The following is an 18452-nucleotide window of genomic DNA, read 5'->3' as shown; positions in this document are numbered from 1 at the left end:
AGCGTTTGAAGAATTAGCAAGCAAGCAAGGACTCATAGACATTTACGTCCAAGCTTGAGGGGGAGTGTCGGCATATTAGATTAGAATGGTCTAATCGGATTTCACTAGGATAAATCAATTCGGAAGATTTTGAATATTCAAATCTTCCCTTATCTTCTCCTATTGATTATCCCGGTTGGTTAGGATTAGCAATTAGTCAATAAAATCTGATTTGAATATTAAATTCAAATCAGTCACTTTATTAGGAGATTTTCTTTCCCTTTTATTCGGATAAGCCAACTAACCTTGGCTGTCTATTTAATTGTATTTCCACAACATTCAATACTATTGCAGATCATTTTCTTTCAAATCTGCTTTCAGTTGCATTCCTTCTTACTCAGAACACAAGTATTTTTTTTTTCTAATTTGAAAAAAGAACCAAAGCATTAGTATGTACTATTTTCACTGAAAATCGATAGTACTAACTAGCAGACCTCCCAAAAAGGTCAATTCCCAAATCTTTTCTTCCAATGAGAACACATTTGACAAAACACACTTGTGACTATTATCTAAATGAAAACTACTGTTAGGACCCATTAATAACTTGGGATTAGTTTAGTTAGCAGGCTGGTAGAGTTAGTAGAAATTAGTATAAATAAGGGGGTTAGAAGCTCCTGAGGGCTTATGTCTGATTTGTGAATTGTTCGGTAATCATTTGGGGTTTTGGGAAACCGAGTTTAGGGAGAGTTGTTGGTCTCTCAAATACCACCGTTTCTAGGTTTCTTTGTACTATTTTGAAGTTTTATCAATATATTCAATGAAGTTTCAGTCCTTTCTCCTTTGTTCGTCTGTTTTGTTAGAAATTTCTAGGATCCTAACAACTACACATAACAACAACAAATGTTAGATTATTACCTCGTTGTGCCGCACAGGAAGTTCATCGTATTCAGATGCCCCAGATAAGATATGCAAAAACACCTAAAACAAAGAAACCATCCAATAATGGCAATTTGTAATTTAAATCTTTATCGCAAACATCTTCAGAAGCTGCTTATTACCTCAAGTGATGTGTCAGGACCAATGTTCGAACCAAACATTGATACAGTCGTGTAACTAAGGTAATACTGCGATGCTATTGAACCCAGCATCATTGGCTCCACATTGTCTTCATTCATCTTGATGCATCCACCGTCTTCAAGATCCTCAAATGTTGTTTGCACTAACCTGCCAAAGGAGAATAGTCAATCATTCAAGTAATGAATCAACATACAAACAAGATTCACCACAGACATTTACAAATCGCATAATACCTAGATAAATAAGAACTTAAAATTTCAGGTTCCTTCGTCTCCAAACCATAGTAAGCTGGATTAATCATCTGTAACAAAGATCTCATCGTAAGAAGTTGAAGAACAAGAGAAACAAGGATATATGAGATTACATAGTTCTTGCATACTCAGGTTCAGCCTCCTAGCATGTGCATCACACCACAAAGATTGTTATTTCATTTTTTTTTTTTTTATGCTTTTTGTCACAAAAGCTTTGACTACTAAAAGTTCACATACAAATGGAACTATTCTTTTAAAATTAAGCATTTTTTTATCCTTCAAACATTACCATTTAATTTAGGCCCCACTCCTCCATTATCCATCTATAATTTGAAAGCGCATTCTAACATGACTTTGCAAATATTATCAAATGACTTGGACTCCTTCATCCTTTGAATCTATCTACAAAAATATCAACCAAAATTCATACCAGTCTCCGGAATAGGTAAGTCCAAGTAAGATAATGAACTGCATCCTCTTTATGGCAAATTGTGCCGGAAACTATCTCTGCATTGATGTGTTCATGCAGTTGCTCCCTCAGACTACTCTCAACAGGAAATGGCTCATATAAGAACTGCAATCATAAAGTCAAATTATATCTGAACCAAACATAAGACCTTTTTTTTTTTTTGGCTGGAATGCAAAAATGGCCATTGGAACATTCATGTACGTGAACTACTTTGATTCAACCTTTTTATAGAAACTCTTTTTGGGTTCATGAACAAGGATAACTGCTTTCCCGTGTTGATCATATTGTGGACGACCTGCACGACCCATCATTTGCATGATATCCGTGATTGGGAAATCAACATATCTCTTTGCTTTTCCATCGTAATATTCTGTTCCCTGCAACACAAAACAGTTTTGTCAGAATGACATGCTTCACTGAATTTTTTATACCAAAATAGTTTCATGCAGAGAGTTAATTAGCAAATGAAATTAAAACTTAGCATATCAAACACTCATCCAAATATCTTTTCTTCTTTTTTCTTGGAAACAGAAACAAATTTCATAAATGAAAAAAAAAAATTATATACAAAGAAAACAAGAGATTTACTCTAAAAACAACGCTGTGTACACTACAAAACAGAGGGAGAGATTGCCAAAAATGAATTTGTTATGCTCCAGTGCATCCACTATCATAACCAACTCAATTAATCAATCTTGTAACTTGAATAATATATGTCCGTAATTACTTAAGAACGAATCAAACTCACGAACAAACTATGTCTCTTTCTCTCACCCTTTTTTTTTTTTTAATCTTTTATGCTTCTAGATTTGTCAAGGTGAGGGAAAAAAACAAAATTGTGAAAATTTTTGGTCCACATTGTGATATCGAAAACAAAGGTAGCTATGAAGAAAATCAAATAAGACCTAATAGAATCACTGAATTGTAGAAAACCCACTTTCTTGAGATATGTGTGTGATTGATTGATTTATAATGAATCTCAATTATTAAAATACGCGCACGCATGTACACAGACATACATATATATAATTGTGGAAAACGCAATCTATTAATTTTGTAAATAGGATATATTAGGAAAGTTTGAAATTTATATTTTGTATCCCTAGGATTAAGGTAATCAGTTAGTTTCCTGATATCCCATGAATAATAGGATAAGGTGTAATCTAGGAGATTCTACTTTTGTGTATAAAACCCTAAGAGGGCCGGCTGTATAGAATTAATTCAGAGAATAAGAAATATTTTTTCTTCTCCTATTTTCCCACATGGTATCAGAGCCTTAGGGCTTGAATCTCTGGGATTAACATTCGGCCTTCATTGCCGGAATTGGTCTCTTGTTTGACCTTTATCGCCAGAAACGTCTCCTCATTCGGTCTTCATCGCCGGAATTGTTTCCTTGTTCAGCCTTCATCGCCGGAGTCATTAGATCGCTGTCTCAAGGGAAGGTTGCTGTCAATTATCACGGTTGCCGCCAGAAATTGTTCCAATCAAATCGACCTTCATCGCTGGTGGAGTCTGCAGTGTAGGACCGGCCTTAATTGCCCTCAAAACTGCTTTGGAAGATGTCAGAGGTGGCAGAAACAACCGTTGCAACGTCGCTGGATGAGATAGAGAATGGACGGTCTTAGCAGGTTAGAGAACTGCAGAATATACAGGCTGCCTATAGACTGAATGGGAAAAACTACCTTAAGTGGTCACAATTGGTTCGGACAGTGCTGAAAGGAAAAGGAAAAATTAGCCATCTTTTAGGGACCAGACCAAAACTGGGGGATCCCAAGTTTGAGGCATGGGATGAGGAGGATTCCATGATTATGGCATGGCTGTGAAATTCTATGACCCCAGAAATTCGGACAGTGCTGAAAGGAAAAGGAAAAATTAGCCATCTTTTAGGGACCAGACCAAAACTGGGGGATCCCAAGTTTGAGGCATGGGATGAGGAGGATTCCATGATTATGGCATGGCTGTGGAATTCTATGACCCCAGAAATCAGTGATACATGTATGTTTTTGGCAACCGCCAAAGATATATGGGATGCAATTCAACAAACATACTCCAAGGCAAGAGATGCGGCTCAAGTTTATGAGGTTAAGGTGAAGACAATTGCTGCGAGACAAGGAGAAAGAACGGTCAATGAGTATGCGAATCAAATGAAGGCCCTATGGCAAGAACTCGATCATTATAGGGTAATTAAAACCAAGTGTCCCGAAGATGCTGCAGTTATCAAGACCTTTATTGAGCAAGATAGAGTCTATGATTTTCTTGTTGGACTCAACCCAGAGTTTGACTTGGTGAGAATTCAGATTCTTGGAAAGCAAGAGGTCCCATGTTTCAATGAGGTGGTGCAATCATTCGGGGAGAAGAGAGTAGAAGAGAAATAATGCTTGAACCAAAGAACACTGATGGCTCAGCAATGTTGGCTAGTGGCGGTAGCAAACCAGCCATGACTACAGAAAAGGCACCGGCACTTGCGAATGTCAAGGCTGGTCAGCAGAAGGCCCAAAACCGAGACTACAAAGATACTTTACGGTGCACTTATTACAAGAAGGCATGCCATACCCGTGAGAAGTGTTGGAAGCTGCATGGGAAACCACCAAGCCGTGAGTGGGGGCAGAAAGGAGAGCAGCCGAAAAGTCATGGACAAGCTCATGTTGCAGCAGGGCAGCAAAGTGAGGGAACACTGCAAGAGATGGGGAGTCTCAGCCAAGAGAAAATCGAACGAGTACGATCCCTTATAGGCAATCTCGACAAACCATCAGCTACTTGTTCATTGGCATATTCAGGTGAGTCTTCATTTTCCATTGGATTAAATGTCTCATATATAACCCTTACCAGCTCCTGGGTCATTAACTTCGGTGCTACCAACCATATGACCCACTCACCAAACATGTTTACCTCATATACCCCATGTTCAAGCAGTAGAAAAATAACTACCACAGATGGATCATTAACCACTATAGCAGGCATAGGAGATGTTAAAATAAGCCCATCATTGACATTAAAAAATGTTCTCCGTGTTCCTCGATTTACCATAAACCTTGTTTCTGTCCAAAAGCTTACCAAAGATTCACATTGCATAGTGTTTTTTCACCATAGTTATTGTTTATTTCAAGACAAGGGTTCGGGGAGGACAATTGGACGTGCTAGAGAACATGGACTCTACCTTCGTGAAACACCTAGTCAATCAAGCATTACCAAGGGCACAACATCTCACTCTTTTGTCTTAGAAATTCTCTCATCAAATAAAGAAAAAATTTGGCTTCACCACCGCCGACTTGGCCATCCATCGTTTAGAATTATCAAAATTTTGTTTCCTTCCTTATTTAAAGGTCTAGATATTTAACATTTTAATTGGGAAGTGTGTGAACTGGCTAAACACAAACATGTACCTTTTCCAATCAGTAATAAAAGAAGCTATATTCCTTTTTATCTCATTCATACTGATATTTGGGGCCCTTCTACTATTCCTAATGTGATAGGGGCAAAATGGTTTCTCATTTATTGATGATTGTACTAGAGTCACTTGGATATTTTTGCTTAAAAAGAAATCCGATGTCAGTAATGTCCTTCCAAATTTTTGCTCTATGGTAAAGACCCAATTTGGGGTCATTATCAAGAGATTCAGATCCGACAATACTAGGGACTATTTCAATAAAGTCCTCACTCCATATTTCCAAAAGGAAGGAATCATCCATGAATCATCATGTGTCAATACTCCACAGCAAAATGGAGTGGCAGAAAGGAAAAATGGTCATCTTCTCGATTCCACCCAATCCTTTATGTTCTAGAAAAATGTGCCTAAATCCCTTTGGGGGGAAGCAGTTCTTAAATCTGCACATCTTATAAATCGTTTGCCTTCTAGGATTTTGGGTTTCAAAAGTCCAATGGACGTGCTTTCCTCATTCTATCCAAATCTACGCACTACAAATAATCTGGTTCCTAGGATATTCAGGTGTGAGGCATTTGTCCATATCCATACTCCAAACAGGGGGAAATTAGATCCAAGGGCAGTCAAATGTGTTTTTGTGGGCTTCTTCTACTCAGAAAGGATACAAATGTTACCATCCTCCCTCAAAAAGGTTCTATGTCTCGGTTGATGTTACTTTCCATGAAGACAAATCCTATTTCAATGATCCTTATTTTCAGGAGGAGAATTCAATAATGGAAGATAAGGACAGGGGGGATTTTATAGCTCTTGATCTTCATCCATCAAAACCTGAGTTTCCCCAGCCTCACTTTCCTGAACCCGAGCCTCACTCCACTGAACCCAAACCTCACTCCACTGAACCCAAGCCTGAACCCGAGCCTGACAACCTAAATTCTGCCATTGAGAATGTAAGATTTGGCAAAGGCAAAGTGTTTTCAAGAAGGAAGAAGGCTATCCCGGAATCTGTGCAAGTTCAAGACTCCAATCCGAGCCCTGGAAATGAGGTAACAATTTCTAATCCTTTTTCTAAAAACTACATGAATAATGATGATCAAGATCTTCCCATTGCCATTAGAAAAGGAGTTAGAGAATGTGTAAGTCGGCCTCTATACCCACTTGCACAATTTCTTTCCTTTGAAAAATTCTCGCCATCCCATCAAGCCTTTCTTGTCAGCCTAAATACTATTGCCATCCCCACCAATTTGTCTGAAGCTTTAACTGATAAAAAATGGAGACGCTATGAATATGGAGATGGAAGCATTGGAGAAGAACAGAACTTGGGAGCTTGTGAAATTTCCTGAAGGGAAGAAACCAGTGGGATGTAAATGGGTTTACACCGTGAAATATAGGGCAGATGGTTCAATAGAAAGATACAAGGCAAGGTTGGTTGCTAAGGGGTAATACCCAGACCTATGAGATTGATTACCAAGAGACATTCGCTCCGGTGGCTAAAATGAATACAGCAAGTGTTTTGTTATCATTAACAGCCAATTATAATTGGGAGCTACAACAGTTTGATGTCAAGAATGCATTTTTGCACGAAGAACTAGAGGAGGAAATCTACATGGAGGTTCCACCTGGTTATGGTCATAACTTAGCTGCACACACAGTATGTAGATTGAAGAAGGCCTTGTATGGACTTAAGCAATTGCCGCGAGCATGGTTTGGAAGATTTACAAAGGTAATGACAGCTATGGGATATCAGCAAAGTCAAGGAGACCATACACTGTTTGTCAAACACTCTTTAGGGGAGGTACAGTCCTCTTAGTATATGTTGACGACATAATAGTGACGGGAGATGATGATGAGGAAAAGCAGCATCTCAGTCGATGTTTAGCTAAAGAATTTGAGATTAAGATGAAGGGAGGCTGAAGTATTTTCTGGGAATCGAGGTGGCTCATTCCAAGCAAGGTATTTTGATAACTCTATGAAAATAGAGTTACCTTAATCATTTCTAAGCTTAAATCTGTTACTAAGAGGGTGATTTGTGAGAGTAATCTTTCAGTTTTAATTGTTTTTATTGTTTTGTTGTTGCTAGTATGTGGTATTTACGTTTTCTGTTTTTTTTTTGTGAAAAGATGAATGGAAAGAAAGAAAAAAAAATAAAAACGTTTGAGGAGACTAAAGTGCAAGTGAGTGTGCAGGCAATTGTCGTTTTTATTAGTAAAAGCTGGAAACGACAGGACAACTTTGCAATGAAATGCTGCAGCAGCTCATTTTGGTCGAATCTTAAAAAGCTGGGATTGTACAGCTGGCATTCTCCACTTATTCTGAAGAGCTGTACTTGGATGGCTGAGATGGCATAATCATGGGAGAAATCCTTAGCAGCTGACACGTGCCCGTGGCTGAGAGCCCCATTTGCGTACCCTAGCTGAGCGAATGAAAGGACGTGGTCCAAGGAGGCTGGCATATATATAGAAAATGAAGAGGAGCTAACGGCAGACACGGAGAGGAGGATAGAGGAGAGATTTTTCAGCACATTTTTTACCAGAGGACAGCCGAGAGAGTACGGAGGAGGAAAGGGAAGCAGCTTGGAGAGAAGGCAACGAGGACGAGCTGAGAGTGGAGGAATCCCCTCCACGTTTATCTTCCATCTCTTCTCTTTTCTAAATCTGTAACTCCATTGAATCTGATATGTTGGATATTATGGTTTTTGCTATTTCTTTTAGTTCTGCATTTGTAAACATGAGCTAATTTGCTATAGCTGGGATTATGATGAACCCTGAGTTGTGATGATGCTTAGTTAATGTTTGATGTTAAGTGACGCTTTTAATTCCGTTCATCCAAGTGCATCTAACGTATTTACTACTCATTGATGGAAATTAATTTGTAGTTATTAATTGGATTTGACTTTGGAAAAAGATAAATCTAGTGGATCTAACTTGGATGATGCAAGATCAGGAAATCTCATTGGAATTTGCTTGATTTGTCACAGTATAGGAATATATTGTTACCTTGTATAACTACTGGAAATTGGTGCATTAAATGATGTTTTGAAATTAGGTTTTGCATAGGAATATGTTAGATCTAATTGAGAAACCCAAACACAAGTAATCTGGGAAGATTATTGTGATTAACGTGTGAAAACCAGGTTGACGAAACGAAAATTTTGCTACAGCATTAAGCAGCAACACGAGCGGATCTGCATCTTAGGGGGATTCTAAATCCTAGCTAGTTTTTACCCTTATTATCGTATCTGATAAGTTTAGAGTGCTCTGAATTCACATTACTCATAGTTTAATACTGTTTGTTTCTTTGAATTGTGTAGTCGATAGTTGAATATCATTTGCGTTTTAACCAGTTTCTTTATTAATGTGTTTAGCAATAGATTTTTATAATTTAGCTCAATTGTCAATCTCCGTGGGAACGATAACTCACTCACTCTTTATTACTTGCTGGCTGTGTATACTTGTATAAAAAATCACATTATTTTGAGCGTAAGATATTGTGCAACATATTTTCATCTCACAGCAAAATATGTTACAGATCTTCTCAAAGAAACCGGGAAGACCGCATGCAAGCCGGCGAGCACTCCAATAGATCCAAATTTGAAGCTCGGAGCAGCAGAAGAAGATGTCGCAGTGGATAGAGAGATGTATCAATGCTTGGTGGGGAGACTTATCTATCTATCTCATACTAGGCCAGATATAGCATATGCGGTAAGTGTGATTAGTCAATTCATGCATAATCCGAAGGAGGTACATCTGCATGCAACATACCGAGTATTGCATTATCTCAAAGGGACACCAGGCAGAGGTATTTTCTTCAAAAGGAATGGAGGAGTAGTGCTTGAAGTGTATACAGATGCAAACTATGCTGGGTCAGTGGTAGACAAACGGTCTTCCGGTTATTGCACTTTTATTGGTGGAAACCTTGTGACGTGGAGGAGCAAGAAACAGAATGTTGTAGCTCGTTCTAGTGTAGAGGCCGAATTCCGAGTGATGGCTCAGGGTGTGTGAATTGCATGGTTGAAGATTATTTTAGAAGATTTGAAGATTAAGTGGGATGGCGCAATGAGACTCTACTGTGACAACAAATCTGCAATCAGCATAGCTCACAACCCAGTACAACACGATAGAACAAAGCACATCGAAATCGACAGACACTTCATCAAAGAGAAGCTGGACAGTGGCCTGATTTGAACACCCTACGTATCTACACAAGGTCAACTTGCTGATGTACTCACGAAAGGACTTAGTAGTTCAGTGTTTCAGAATCTTGTGTCCAAGCTGGGAATGGTGAACACCTATTCACCAGCTTGGGGGGGAGGGTGGAAAACGCAATCTATTGATTTTGTAAATAGGATATATTAGGAAAGTTTGAAATTTATATTTTGTATCCCTAGGATTAAGGTAATCAGTTAGTTTCTTGATATCCTATGAATAATGCGATATGCTGTAATCTAGGAGATTCTACTTTTGTGTATAAAACCCTAACAGCGCCGGCTGTATAGAATTAATTCAGAGAATAAGAAATATTTTTTCTTCTCCTATTTTCCCACAAGAATGAATATTAAGCACTAGAAAATATATAAGAACTAAATCAAAAAAATTTATGTTAACCAGGAAAAAAAAAAGAGCAGCAATAGACAACTTGTTATGTTCCTGTTCTCTTCTGTTCACAATGAATTCTTTTCTACTGAAAACAAAAAATAAATAAATAAAATCGGAAACAAAAAATAAGAAGGCAGAAAAGCATCTGGGATATTATGCAATCAGAAACGGAAAAAATAGTGTAATAATTGATTAAGTCAAACATGCGTTAAATACTCTTGAGTCCAGATGAGTGTCAAGAAAGGATTTTTTTTTTTTTTTTTTAAAAGGAAGGAAAAAAAGAGGAAAATAATAAAATAAAAGCAGATAATTGGGATGTGAGATTGTTCCGTATACAAGAGGACAAAAAAGGACCAAATCTTGTCACAGAGCTCGAGACAATTCAACATAAAACATATCTGCAGAAAGCTCTAGCTAGTGCTTCCAATAATTCCTACATGAATGTATGTGAAAACTAAAAAGGTCGAACTTTATTGCCAGTAAAAAATTGCAATTTTGAGAAACAAATGCGATGCACGCTTATTGTGTGTAGAGTTACCTTACCTTGATAATAACTAGATGTGCTGGCAGGTTTACACCCCAGGCCAATGTGCTAGTACAAATCAAGACCTACAATACTCATACCTGATCAGCATAAAGTAGGGCAGGGCACACAAGCGATTGTTAAAAAATGATAATAAATAAGGTAAGAAGGCTTCAGATGGCAGAGAAATGCCTGAATCTTGTTGTTTGCAAATAGCTCCTCAACAAGAGATCTATCTTTGTCATTTAGACCAGCATGGTGCAATCCAATCCCAAATTGCAAAGTGTGCCGTAGGTTCTGATCAGTGACCTGAGAAAGAACCATCTGCAATGCTTCTTCAGTCATACTAAGAAACTGCCTGGGAAGCTCATCGGAAGCCGCAAACTACAATTACAAACAAACATGGGTCAATAATAATTGTGAAGGAATGCTTAATAGACATCCAAGTGAAATTGAGTCTCACCTGAATGAGGTCAAATGCAGTAAGTCTTGTTTGCCGACGAGATGAAACAAATATTAAAACGGGTTTTGTAGGGGAATGGGTGCATATTGCAGCATATGATGGTTTATTCATACTATTCATCCTTGGACAATAAAACTTTCCAGGATATCCCTGTAGAAAACAACCTGAGATAATATGGTTGCGAAATACATATACAAAGAAAAAAATGGTGCATACCATAAGCTTATTGTCTACTAGCTCTTCTCAAGAACTCACTTCTTTCCCTTCCATTTCAGTTATCAGATTACAAGTGCTTGTATACAGTAAGCTTATTGTCTACTAGCTCATTTCAAGAACTTTCTTTCCCTTCCATTTCAGCTATCAGAATAGAAGTACTACAATTCTGACCATTTTGGTTTTAAGAATTTCACCTCAAAACATGTCGTTATTCATTGTTGCTGTCGCTGAAGTAGGTTCACATTTTATTACGAAATGATCAATTTTTTACTTAGACAAGAAACAAACAACTTCTTAAAAAAAAGGAAAGCATAAGTACAAACCTAGAAGGACCAGAAGTGCACCAAACCAAACAAAAGAGAGAAAATATAGAAACACATCAAATTGAATGAGCCATGGCCACAAAGAAGCTTAAAAGAAACTCTAACCCAAAGAATTAACTCAACTTGTCTCTTAATTTGTCATTGAAGATTTAACTGCAAATTCTGAAGATAGTAAATTTATTTCGTCGCTATTCTGTTCAAGTAGCTATAGATGATGAAGCAATTAATCCACTTGCCTGGATATGAACTTCAAGAGGTACAGGCCTCACACTTGGTTTGAAATTGAAAAGTCCAATTTCTCCAACACCCAACCAATCAGCCAAATCACTGAATAAACAAGAAAGCAAGATCGTTAGATGAACCCAGAGACTAAATCCAATAGAAACACCAAAATGTCAAGCACAAAAGAATTGCACGAAAATACCTTGCATTTGCTAAAGCTGTAGAAAGACCCACAAACCGAACTGCACGCTCTGTTTGCGATGATATGTATCTCATCCTTGACACGATAACCTGGAAATATAGTAACTAATAAAACCCAACAATTGCAGCTCTTTTTGAACATTAATGATGAGCTTACGTTCTGAGTGTGTTAGGATAATAGTTGCCATAAGATCAATAAGAGATGGCATAGAAGAATGAAATCCAAGGATTAGGTTTTATGATATTAATATTGCCCAAGTATTTTAGTGAGTAAATACCTCAAGAATGGGTCCACGATCAGCCCCCAATAAGTGAATCTCATCCAAAATCATAAGACCAACCTATTGAACAGTTACAAAAGTTAAAGCAAGCCAGCTGAAGGCACATATACGATCGAGTTGTCCCAACTTTAACCTAAAATCAGATGGGGGAAAACTCTAACGGAAAAAGGAGAAAAAATTCGGAAAGTGGATGAAAGAACCTTTTTGACATAATTTCGACTGTGCCAATTACGACTGATACCATCCCACTTTTCAGGAGTGGATATAATGATATCTGCAGACAAGAGCGCCATTAAATCTGGAGTATAATCACCGGTCATTTCAACCTGGGAAAAACATTCCATTTTATCAGTACCATATGCCAAAATATGCAATCTGTCTCATAAATAGGAATATTCACCATCTCTTTTCCAAGCTGAGAGACAAGTCCTTTTCTCCAATCATTCATTCTTTCACGAACAATAGCCTTCAAAGGTGCTATGTAAATGACCTGTTTGAAGAGCAATTGAGAAACAAGTCTATTATTACATGAAACATCTAAAATAAGTGATAAGGAATATCGATGAGAAGGTATCCGACAGCTCAATTGGTAGTTTCTTGATGTCAAATTTAAGGACCTAGGATTATATCCTACTTCCACCAGGGTCGGGAGACTTGTGGTAAGGAAGAGGGATTCCTTTCAGTTGTGTTAAAAAAAGAAATGAGAAAACCTACTACTGCGCAACACAATAGTATAAAAGTATTATTTACATCACATAACATGTACACGAAACTGATACAGTTGCATGCTCACATCATGTTTAAAACAAACAAAAATGTAAATGAAAGAATAATATAATATAAAAAAGGGATAAAATTATTTTGGTAACCTACATTATAGTGAAACATGCTCTTGGTACATTTTGTTTTTTATAATATTAAAGCGGTACCTCAACATTTTTTTAAAAACATCTTCTTGGTACCTCGAAGCTGATTTTTGAGACGTAAAAATACCTTAGTACCCTTCTATCTAATTAACCAAAAACTAATAAATGTAGAAAAAAATCATGAGCTATTTTATTTTGTTGTTTTCTTTTAAATATTTTAATGTTTTAAAATATTTTGATTTTTTTTAAAAAAATATTGATTTTTATTTAATTAATTAAAAGGTAGTTTGGACATTACATGTCCCAAAAATTAGCTTCAAGGTACCAAGAAAATGTTTTTAAAAACGTTAAGGTACCATTTTAATATAATAAAAAACACAGGTACCAAAAACAGAACTGAGGCTGAGGCGTCTAGGGTGGAAAACGGGAGGGATCCTATAGAGGATCCGGGATATTGATCTAAAGGAAGAGGGTCATGATTGGTCGGCAGATCTCCTAGAGGAGAGACGAGAGCTAAAACAGCTTTATTTTCGCATTTTAGAATGAGAAGATAGAGCTTTGAGATTGAAATGCAATACCACTTGGGCTAGGGAGGGAGATGCGAACACTAAGCTCTTCCACAGGCTTTTAAATGCTAGGAAATCAAGAAACACAATTTCCAAGTTGGAAAACATATAAGGGGCTATTGTGGAAGATGAGTCAGACATTATAAAGATGATTGTTGGCTTCTACGAGACCCTGTATAAATCTAAGGGTGGTGATTTCAATGATGTTAAGGGTCTAAATTGGTGCCCAATTTCGGCTTTGTGTAGAGCTTCTGGAAAAACCTTTTGAAGAAAGTGAAATCAAAACTGCGATGGTAACAAGGCCCCTGGGCCAAATGGTTTCACTCTCTTTTTTTCAAGAATGTTGGGACTTTGTTAAAAGCGATGTTCGAAAGGCCCTTGATGAATTTTGAAGATCAGGGATTATCAACAACATAACTAATGAAACATATATCTGCCTAATCCTGAAAAAGGCCAATTCGAGTAGAATAATGGATTTCAGGCCAATTAGCTTGGTATCAAGCTTATACAAAATCACGTCAAAGGGAACAGATTAAAGGGGTTTCTCGAGGAGACAATATCAGAGGTCCAACGGGCTTTTGTTGAGGGCAGGCAAATTCTGGATCTTGTTTTGATGGCTAACGAGGTGGTGGAAGATTACAGATTGTTGGGGAAAGAGGGCGTCGTGGTGAAGATTGATTTTGACAAGGCTTATGACCATGTTGAGTGGAAGTTTTTGGATTTCATGTTAGAAAAGAAAGGGTTCAGAATCAAGTGGAGAAAGTGGATTTTGGGCTGCCTTAATTATGTGTCATACCATACTCAGTGATGATTAATGGTAGGCCTAGGGGAAAGTTCAAAGCGTCCAGAGGGCTTAGACAAGGAGACCCTTTATCCCCATATTTGTTTACAATTGCTGTGGATGTTTTAAGCAGACTAATCGATAGGGCTGTTGAAGTGGCCCTTATCAAACCACTGAGTGTGGGGAGAGCAAATGTCAAAATTAGTCAACTACAGTTTGCCGATGATACTCTGTTTTTCAGCTAACCAGAGGAAGAAAGTCTAGCAAATTTATCATCCATTTGGATATATTTTGCCTTATATCTGGGTTGGAAGTTAACTTGGAGAAAAGCACTATTTGGGGAATAAATCTCGAGGAAGTCAGATTGTCCATGTTGGCTGGAGTTATTGGGTGTTCTATAGGATCTTGGACTGTCAAATATTTGGGCCTACCTCTTGGTGGAAATTCTCTAAGGTCAGATTTTTGGGAACCGTTGGTAGTTAGAGTGGCGAAAAGGCCAGATGGCTAGAAAAAAGCTTTTCTTTCGAGAGGTGGTTGGCTTACTCTCATTCAGTCTGTCCTAGCTTCTCTACCATTTTACTAATTGTCGGTTTTTTAGAATTCCTGTCGGAATTGCGGCGGAAATTGAGAAGTTCGTGCGAGATTTTCTTTGGGAGGGATATTCTAAGGGTAATGCTTCACGCTTAGTGGCATGGGGACAGGTTTGCAGGCAGAAGGAATTCGGTAATTTGGATATTGGTAATATCAGGAAAAGGAATGAAGCCTTGCTAGCCAAGTGGTTATGGAGATTTCCGCTGGACTCAGATTCTTTGTGGCATAAAGTAATTGCAGGGAAGTATGGGTTGGCTTAAAATAACTAGGATTCGGGATCAGCCTCACGACTTACTTATTGTTGCCCATTGAAATCAGTTCAATCAGTTGCGGATGGTTTTTTCAGGAATGTCCAATGGAAGGTAGGCTCTCAGGTTCTGGGAAGATTTCTGGTGGTTCGATAGGTCTTTATGTTCCAAATTCCCTCCGTTATACAGGGTTTCGTCTCTTCATGATCAACCTATTGCAAGTTTTGTCTCGGTTTTTTAATCAACAAGGTAGTGGTTCTGCGTCGTGGGATTTTCAGTTCGTCAGAAACTTGACGGACAGGGAACTGAGGGAGGTTTTTGAGCTCATAATGATTGTGGAAAGGGTTAGTCTTAATGGCGTGGTCCAAGATAGAAGGGATTGGCTGTTGGATTCTGGAGGTCTGTTCATCGTTAAATCCTTCTACTCTTCTCTGGTATCTGTTGAATCAGCAACAAGATTCACTTATTACAGTCATATTTGGAAATCCCATGTTCCTGTCAAGGTTAAAGTTTTCGGTTGGCTTCTTGTTCTTAACAAATTAAACACTCGTGACTTGCTGCAACATAGAAGTCCTTTTCTCTCAATCACTCCGGGCTAGTGCACTTTGAGTAAGAATAACGGAGAGTCAGCAAACCATATATTCCTACACTGCCCTTTCTCGTTTCAAATATGGTCATATCTCCTAAAAGAGCTTGGTTTTTTGTGGGTGATGCCTAGGAGCTGTGCTGAGCTACTCGAACTCTCTCCACCATCTGACCTAAGTCACAGAGGGGTAATTTTATGGAGGGTTGCATTGTTAGCTATTTGTTGGGGCATTTGGTTTGAAAGAAATAGCAGAGTTTTTTAGGATCGTGAGGAAGATGCTTCCGCCTTATGGGATAAAATTAAGTATTGGGTATCTCTGTGGGTATATAGGATTAAAGAGTTTGGTCAGCCGTTTATTCTCATATTTTGATAGGGATTGGGCACTGTTTTTGTAGTTTTTGGCAGTTGTGTCTCCTCACTCTTCTTGATTTTTGTTTTTTAACTTTGGTCAGTAGAGGAAAGCTCTTCCTTTGCTTTTTCCCTTTTGGCTTAATAAAGTTCTCGTTTCTTTTCAAAAAAAAAAAAAAAAAAAGGTACCAAGAACATGTTTCACTATAACGTAGGGTACTGATAAGACCCAGCCCTTGGTTAGGTGGGTTTATGTTAGGAAGGGGAAACGGTTGTAAATAGGGTTGCTTGTATAGGATTAGACTTGGGGGCTTGTAACAGATTAGCGGAAGTTGCAGGCTTGTAACAGATTGGAGAGGTAGTTACAGAGGGATTAGGAGGTAATGTGGAAGAGAATAAATAGGAAGGGAATAGGGGATTACGGGCTATTGTGCCAGTTGGGAGGTTGCAGTCCCTCGAAGAACTGTGGTTGTATTCTTACGATTGTGATTCAATAAGAGTTCTTGATTTCTTTGATTCCTTTTTCGTTTATCTTTTTGCTTGTTTGAAGGAGGAAACCCTAGATTCTATCATTTTGGTATCAGAGCAACGTCTGGGAAAGGCAAGGAGAAAAAAAAATGGCAGCGAGAAAGGCGGAGGAGAGATTTGAGACCGTCGAGAAGGAGATGAAAGAGATGAGGGAAGCGATGAAGGAGGTGAGCGAGGTCAAGACGGAGTTGTTGCAGAGCCTGACCGATCTTCGTCGAGTCTGGGAGGAAAACTTGAAAAACTTTTCGTTGGCAGCACCGGCGCCAGAGAAGTCGAAGGCGATCGCAACGGCGACGGACGGTGAGACGGCGTCGAACGATTCCGGTGAAAAAGAAGGGCCTCAAGTGGAAGTCGTTCTGGGGTCGCAGGGAGAGAATCGCGCGGGGGAGAACCGCGCGATAGACCGCAGAGCTCCTCGGGATTTTGGGCAAGAGTTCGCGGGGGAGGAGAATTTCAAGGGAGATGGTGGACGGGAAGCGCCGGTGAGGAACCAGAGAGGGGAAACCCTTGGGCACCGGGCCGATTGGTGGAGTGCGACGGGGGAGGAGGGATTCCGAAGGAATGGGGGCGAAACAGGCGGCGGCGTGGGCACTCGCGGGTACGGCGGCGGAGAAGCGTGGCGAGGAGGAGTGAGAGAGGAAGGACGGCGGGAATTTGCTAGGACAGTTTTTCTGCACGGGGAAGGAGGTATCAGGGACACTAGGAGGAACATGGGAGGTCGGGAAGAATCTTTTGAGGACGAAGACTGGGTGGCTAACCGCCGGCGGCACATTGAATGCCCTGTCTTCAGCGGGGATGACCCAGATGGGTGGGTGTTCAGGATGGAGCAGTTCTTTGGCATCCAACGTTGTACTGAAAGAGAGAAGTTGATCACGGCAGGAATAGCTTTGGACAATGAAGCTTTGTCCTGGTTTCAATGGCAAAATGGGAGAAGGCCTTTCGTCAATTGGTTGGAGTTTAAGATGGCTCTCTTGCAGCGTTTCCGTTCGTCTCAGGAGGGAAATTTATGTGAAAAGTTTTTGGCGATTAGGCAAGATGGGACAGTGGCCGACTACTGACGGAGGTTCGAAATCACGGCTGCCCCGCTCCGGGATGTTCTAGAGGAGATTTTGGAAGGGATTTTTATAAACGGACTCAGGGCTGAAGTCCGGGCGGAATTAAGGTTGTTGAAGCCATCTGGGCTTGGCAAAATCATGGAAACAGCGCATCGCATAGAGGAAAAGAATGAACTTTTACGAAAGGAGGTGACTGGGTTGAGATGGCCACGGCCACAACCGCCAGGAGTTGCTCGAGGGGAGTTTCCTACTGTGTCCTCAAAAGCCAATGGGGGGGCAGAACGGCGGCCACTTCGATTCCCAACAGTGGCAGAAAAGACTGCACCCCAAAAGAAGGATTTTCCCTTTAGGAAACTATCGGACTCCGAATGGCAGGAAAAAAGGGAGAAAGGACTATGCTTTCGATGTGATGAGAAGTTCACCATGGGGCACCGGTGTAAGAAGAAGGAATTACGAATCATGTTGGTTAGTGACGAGGACGAGTCCGAGTATGACGAGCTGGACAGGGCTCAACCGTGGGAGGCTGTGGAGGAAGCACAACAGGAAGTTATCGAGCTTTCCCTAAATTCAGTGGTGGGGTTATCGACTCTAAGGACCATGAAGTTTCGTGGTATCATTGCCCAACAAGAGGTAATTGTCTTGATTGATTCCGGTGCGTCGCATAATTTCATTTCTCTAGAAAGAGTGAGGAAGTTAGCTATTCCTGTTATTCCAACCCCTGGTTTTGGGGTACAAGTGGGAACAGGGGAGTCGGTTCGAGGAAAAGGACTTTGTAGGGAAGTAGTTTTGACTACCAAATTTGACAATTGTTGAGAATTTTCTGCCATTGGAATTGGGAGGGGTGGATGTGATTTTAGGCATGCAGTGGTTAGAGACTTTGGGAGGGATGCATGTTCATTGGAAA

General features: G+C 39.5%; 1 protein-coding gene across 1 annotated transcript in view; it reads right to left on the bottom strand.

The window, feature by feature from the left end:
* Nucleotides 1-18452, bottom strand: part of LOC21388198 (DExH-box ATP-dependent RNA helicase DExH14) — a 49261-nt gene that overhangs the window by 15660 nt on the left and 15149 nt on the right. Inside the window, exons 31-43 of the mRNA XM_024171847.1 lie at nt 12380-12469; nt 12180-12305; nt 11977-12039; nt 11700-11788; nt 11512-11602; nt 10737-10886; nt 10466-10657; nt 10294-10359; nt 1998-2153; nt 1738-1881; nt 1290-1357; nt 1038-1203; nt 895-957 (exon numbers count right to left, since the gene is read on the bottom strand). Of these exons, the coding sequence (XP_024027615.1) occupies nt 895-957; nt 1038-1203; nt 1290-1357; nt 1738-1881; nt 1998-2153; nt 10294-10359; nt 10466-10657; nt 10737-10886; nt 11512-11602; nt 11700-11788; nt 11977-12039; nt 12180-12305; nt 12380-12469 (1464 nt within the window). The remainder of the gene's footprint in view (nt 1-894; nt 958-1037; nt 1204-1289; nt 1358-1737; nt 1882-1997; nt 2154-10293; nt 10360-10465; nt 10658-10736; nt 10887-11511; nt 11603-11699; nt 11789-11976; nt 12040-12179; nt 12306-12379; nt 12470-18452) is intronic.

Source organism: Morus notabilis, unplaced genomic scaffold, assembly GCF_000414095.1.
Source record: "Morus notabilis unplaced genomic scaffold, ASM41409v2 Scaffold1255, whole genome shotgun sequence".
Taxonomy (NCBI): domain Eukaryota; kingdom Viridiplantae; phylum Streptophyta; class Magnoliopsida; order Rosales; family Moraceae; genus Morus; species Morus notabilis.
Note: the sequence above shows the minus strand (reverse complement) of the source record. Positions and strands in the feature narration are given on the sequence as shown.